The 6,630-nt window shown below is 36.2% G+C and overlaps 1 protein-coding gene across 1 annotated transcript; it reads right to left on the reverse strand.

The window, feature by feature from the left end:
* Positions 1-70: 70 nt before the first annotated feature.
* On the reverse strand, positions 71-3,468 carry chmp3 (charged multivesicular body protein 3). Its single transcript, XM_083998933.1, has 6 exons — positions 3,329-3,468; positions 2,749-2,809; positions 1,843-2,022; positions 1,617-1,738; positions 1,384-1,498; positions 71-1,259 (listed from the first exon to the last, which is right to left on the reverse strand). Exons 1-6 carry the CDS (start codon positions 3,371-3,373, stop codon positions 1,120-1,122), a joined length of 663 nt encoding a protein of 220 aa, XP_083855059.1. The 5' UTR covers positions 3,374-3,468; the 3' UTR covers positions 71-1,119.
* Positions 3,469-6,630: the final 3,162 nt, after the last annotated feature.

Consider the following 6,630-nt stretch of genomic DNA (forward strand, 5'->3'; position numbering starts at 1 on the left):
CCATTTTATTTTTCATACAGTTTGGTTTCACAGCTGCAGAGCAAACTGCCAGACATACCGTATGTGTGTATTGACACATTGGATTGTTGCTGCAGTACAGTTTCTAACCTGCTGAGTATGCTATTGCTTAAAAGCTTTTTATTATTGTGGATAGATGTAATACTTGGCCTTTATTGTGATGAAGGGCTACATGTCTAAGTAAGTTAGTGATTAACACTGAGAGAAAAATCATCCTTCTTATTGGCAATCTTTCTTCTTAAAAGTTTATTTTCATTATTGTTTTCCCCCCCCATTCACATAGAAAAAGTATACACACAACACTTTGACGATACGTAGTTCGGCACTAACCAACTTTTCCATTTCATCTGCGTCTTCCTGAACTCAATCGTGACAAAGTTGAACATTTAACAAGCAGAATGTTAATGCAAAGAATGGCTTAGAGCAGTATGCGTGCATTTTTTCTGATGAGTGTATTTCACATATATGACCACATACAGAATAGACACATTTTGACTGTACAGAAAATAACTATCAAAAGAGAAATCCACCCATCACCTCTAGTGTTTCATACAATACGGCCTAAGCACTAGTTAACAGAACAGCTGCTGCTTACAAAACATATTCTGACTGGTTTGAGCTACTGCTGAAAAATAATCTAGGATGTGATTCATGTGCAGGGTGGCTTCCATCAATAGCTATTCCATCGATTATTTGGATCATAAATACCCATGTACCTTCGCCAACCAGTCCATAACTTAGGACAGAGAAATATGATGAAACACTGTAGGCACAGCAGGCTTTTCTTACTTACATTATATACACTTCCTTTAACCTTCTGTTTGACTTTGGATAATAAAGACTTACCGAGGGTCACCCCCTGATAATAAAAGACAAAAAGCAAAAACACCTTTTCTTCTGGCTGAGTCGACCAACCACTCTATAAAAAACCCTTTTAAAGACATTAAATGTCATAGCACAAAGTTAACCCCAACTGATTATGTGAAATAATAAGTTTAATATGAAGCACAGAGGTTGCTCAGTACTGTAAACCCTGCACCTGAATGCTCTGTCCTTTTTGGATTGAGCAAAGTGACTTCAACACCACAGTGAAAGTTCACCTTAGCTCCTCAGAGCTGCCAGTCTCGACTGCATCGCTTCAATGTCCTCCTCTGATTCGTCCTCTGAAGCAGCGGTGGCTCCAGCAGGCTCCATTTCTGGCAGAGCATCCACAACTTTGCTTGGTGCTTTGCCAAGGGCACCTAACAAAGCAAAAAAAAATGAACATGTAAGGTTCAGCTGTGGTTCTGCTTTAAATCACTGGAGATGTTAGACATCAAAACCTTATAACAAAATAATGTCATGTCAGTTAGTTTATGTCTTTACCTGCTGTGATCTCAAAGAGGATCTTGTCAACTTCTGCCTCTGCTGCTTCTTCCATCTCTTCTCCATCTTCCATGCTCTCAAATGTGTCTTCCAGCATTTCCTCAATGATACCAGCCTGAAACATGAATTAGTCCATATGATGTCAGAATTAAAAACGACTTTTTCATTGAAAAAAAAAAAAGGTAGACAATGGTCTAAGTTAGCTGCAGCAGTTTATGTTGGATGCTGCTAACCTTCATCATTTCCTTTGAGAGGTCCCTCATGGTGGCTTGTATCTCTGGGATTTTGATTAAGTTCTGCATTGCTTTCATGACCTCTGTGCTCTTCTGCAGGGCCCCGGCTACACGCAGGACGGCTAGAAACACACAAATACATCTATTTCACTGACAGTGAATAACCGCAAACCTTACAATGAAGAATTTCCATTGGAAGAACATAAAATCTTTGCCTTATACTCACCAAGCTGGTTTTTCATGCTGAGTAGCACAGAGTTCATCTGGGCTTTAGAAGCGTAAAGTTTTGTTACAGCCCGTTTTGACTGAATCATCTCCTTTGCGAGAATCACACACACATCTTTCTGGCCCTTTTTGGCAGCGTCTTTGATGGATCTTTTAACTTTTTCTTCTTCCCTTTGGATGTCTGAAACACAGGGGATTATCCATTACTTACAAAACAACTATTAAAATAAGGTCACTGATTGTGTTTTGTTATTATTCATTCGTTACATATTCAGTTTTTCAGATTAACCACTTAACTGCATCACTGCCACAAGTAATAATACTGTTTTTCCTTTGCAGTTACTTTATTTGATACTTTTCTTGTCAGCCACTGAGATAACGCAGCAGTTATCAGGTAAAATTGATGACTTCATGACTAATCGCTGTGGGTACAGTAGTTTCCAACACTGTGATGATTAGTATCTTTTTTCTTTTCTATTTTTCTCTCAAATACCCGGAACTTTTCATTGTATCATTTAATAAGACTCCACAAAGTAGTGTTCATCATCCATCATCTGTTCAAATAACAGCAGAAGCATGCTAGTTGGTGTTCTTTATGTGATTCTTTTGTTTTATGTTTCATGTTTCGTCATAATAAGACAGCTAACCTATGTTGTATGACATGTTGCAGGAATGTCACAGACTGTATTTCTTTTCGCTGCTTAAAACTCAAATAAAGATATTGTGGGGGGAAAAAATGGATGACTCCTTCTGATGTTTTCGTCTACATATTCCAATCACTTTAATTATTTACTCCATATATTTTCTGTTTATTTGTAGACTGATCTTGTAATTAAATGTATTAAGAGTATCTGCATATATATTTGCAGTCGTTCTCTCACGGTGTCAAATGTTATCTTTCTCTTACCTCGGATTTGTCTGTCAATCACTCTCATTTCCCTCCTGATTTTCTGAGACCATTCATTGATCTGAAACGACACATTATGTTGTTACAAGCTGAATCATTGTTACCCGAGCTGTAACAGTTGGTATGTAATGTCTCATCTTGTGTTCATCATTAGATCAAGACTGTGAATGTGTGAGTTTATAGCAGTTAAACAATGACACATCACGTTGTCAGCAGCAGCGAACCAAATCAGAGTTTGTTTACAGTGACTAGCAGCAGACTTGTTAGCTTGTATGCTAACTGGCTAGCTCTCAACACACACATCAAAACAAGACTGACTGGTCTGTTGACGAGCCAAATAAAAACACATGTAACGTGGAAAACGGTAGAAACAATCCAGTGTAACACAACAGGGACTAATGTTTTTATATTCAACCGGACTAACGTCAGATAGTCAACTAGCAAGAAAGTAGCAACAGTTTGAGCGCAGCTGAGTTACACTGACAGCTAACGATAGCATGTTAGCTTAACGTCTGGTCGTTTATTCGTTAGTGTGGTCAAAACTAAAGGACAGTCCTTGTCTTCAGCTGTGAGCACTCACCAGGTCTTTGGGTGGTTTCTCCTGTGATCTGCCGAAAAGTCCCATTGTGACTATCGACTTAAATGCCGAGCTAACCCGCCTGTATAAAATTAGCTGTGTAGCTCAGATCCAGCAGCACTTCCTGCTCCGAGGCCCGTCAGTCACTGCAGTGAAGTTAGTTTGAAGTTGGATATTTGACAGACATTCGCTCACTCACTCGCTTCTCAATATATTAAAAATCCATATCAAATATAAGATGTGTTCAAATGCAATAAAAACAGGTGTGTCTCATAGAGGAGGCTTAGCCCTACCATCCTGTGTTGATTTTGAGTCAACAGGTCACATGACCTGGGAGTTATTGAGCTCTAATGCTCATATTTACAGTATAAAATAAATCAAAAATCCATATAAAATATTACATTTGTTTAAATGCAATAAAAACAGGTGTGTCTCATAGAGGAGGCTTAGCCCTACCATCCTGTGTTGATTTTGAGTCAACAGGTCACATGACCTGGGAGTTATTGAGCTCTAATGCTCATATTTACAGTATAAAATAAATCAAAAATCCATATAAAATATTACATTTGTTTAAATGCAATAAAAACAGGTGTGTGTCATAGTGGAGGCTTAGCTCTACCATCCTGTGTTGATTTTGAGCCAACAGGTCACATGACCTGGGAGTTATTGAGCTATAATGCTCATATTTACTGTATAAAATATATAAAAAATTGATATAAAATAGTAAATGTGTTCAAATGCAATAAAAACAGGTGTGTGTCATAGAGGAGGCTTAGCCCTACCATCCTGTGTTGATTTTGAGTCAACAGGTCACATGACCTGAGAGTTATTGAGCTATAATGCTCATATTTACAGTATAAAATATATTAAAAATTCATATAAAATATAAGATGTGTTCAAATACAATAAAAACAGGTGTGTCTCATAGAGGAGGCTTAGCTCTACCATCCTGTGTTGATTCTGAGCCAACAGGTCACATGACCTGGGAATTATTGAGCTATAATGCTCATATTTACTGTATAAATTATATTAAAAATTCATATAAAATATTACATTTGTTTAAATGCAATAAAAACAGGTGTGTGTCATAGAGGAGGCGTAGCCCTACCACCCTGTGTTGATTTTGAGCAAACAGGTCACATGACCTGAGAGTTATTGAGCTATAATGCTCATATTTACTGTATAAAATATATAAAAAATTGATATAAAATAGTAAATGTGTTCAAATACAATAAAAACAGGTGTGTCTCATAGAGGAGGCTTAGCTCTACCATCCTGTGTTGATTTTGAGTCAACAGGTCACATGACCTGGGAGTTATTGAGCTCTAATGCTCATATTTACAGTATAAAATAAATCAAAAATCCATATAAAATATTACATTTGTTTAAATGCAATAAAAACAGGTGTGTCTCATAGAGGAGGCTTAGCCCTACCATCCTGTGTTGATTTTGAGTCAACAGGTCACATTACCTGGGAGTTATTGAGCTCTAATGCTCATATTTACTGTATAAAATATATAAAAAATTGATATAAAATAGTAAATGTGTTTAAATGCAATATAAACAGGTATATCTCATAGAGGAGGCTTAGCTCTACCATCCTGTGTTGATTCTGAGTCAACAGGTCACATGACCTAGGAGTTATTGAGCTATAATGCTCATATTTACAGTATAAAATATATTAAAAATTCATATAAAATATAAGATGTGTTCAAATACAATAAAAACAGGTGTGTCTCATAGAGGAGGCTTAGCTCTACCATCCTGTGTTGATTCTGAGCCAACAGGTCACATGACCTGGGAGTTATTGAGCTATAATGCTCATATTTACTGTATAAATTATATTAAAAATTCATATAAAATATTACATTTGTTCAAATACAATAAAAACAGGTGTGTCTCATAGAGGAGGCTTAGCTCTACCATCCTGTGTTGATTTTGAGCCAACAGGTCACATGACCTGGGAGTTATTGAGCTATAATGCTCATATTTACTGTATAAAATACATACAAAATTCATAGCCTAATATTATTTGTGTTTAAATGCTATTAAAACAGGTGTGTGTCATAGAGGAGACTTAGATCTTCTGTCCTGTGTTGATTTTGAGCCAACAGGTCAGATGACCTGGGAGTTATTGAGCTCTAACACCCATATTTACTGTATAAAATATATAAAAACCTGTTGGCTCAAAATCAACACAGAATGGTAGAGCTAAGCCTCCTCTATGACACGCACCTGTTTTTATTGCATTTAAACACATTTACTATTTTATATGAATATTTTATATATTTTATACAGTAAATATGAGCATTATAGCTCAATAACTCCCAGGTCATGTGACCTGTTGACTCAAAATCAACACAGGATGGCAGAGCTAAGCCTCCTCTATGGGACACACCTGTTTTTATTGCATTTAAACACATTTACTATTTTATATGAATATTTTATATATTTTATACAGTAAATATGAGCATTAGAGCTCAATAACTCCCAGGTCATGTGACCTGTTGGCTCAAAATCAACACAGGATGGTAGGGCTAAGCCTCCTCTATGACACACACCTGTTTTTATTGCATTTAAACACATTTAATATTTTATATGAATTTTTAATGTATTGTATAGGCCTACTGTAAATATGAGCATTATAGCTCAATAACTCCCAGGTCATGTGACCTGTTGGCTCAAAATCAACACAGGATGGTAGAGCTAAGCCTCCTCTATGAGACACACCTGTTTTTATTGCATTTAAACACATTTAATATTTTATATGAATTTTTAATGTATTGTATACTGTAAATATGAGCATTATAGCTCAATAACTCCCAGGTCATGTGACCTGTTGGCTCAAAATCAACACAGGATGGTCGGGCTAAGCCTCCACTATGACACACACCTGTTTTTATTGCATTTAAACAAATGTAATATTTTATATGGATTTTTGATTTATTTTATACAGTAAATATGAGCATTAGAGCTCAATAACTCCCAGGTCATGTGACCTGTTGACTCAAAATCAACACAGGATGGTAGGGCTAAGCCTCCACTATGACACACACCTGTTTTTATTGCATTTAAACAAATGTAATATTTTATATGGATTTTTGATTTATTTTATACAGTAAATATGAGCATTAGAGCTCAATAACTCCCAGGTCATGTGACCTGTTGGCTCAAAATCAACACAGGATGGTAGGGCTAAGCCTCCTCTATGACACACACCTGTTTTTATTGCATTTAAACACATTTAATATTTTATATGAATTTTTAATGTATTGTATACTGTAAATATGAGCATTATAGCTCAA

This window comes from Trachurus trachurus, assembly GCF_905171665.1.
Source record: "Trachurus trachurus genome assembly, chromosome: 22".
Taxonomy (NCBI): Eukaryota; Metazoa; Chordata; class Actinopteri; order Carangiformes; family Carangidae; genus Trachurus; species Trachurus trachurus.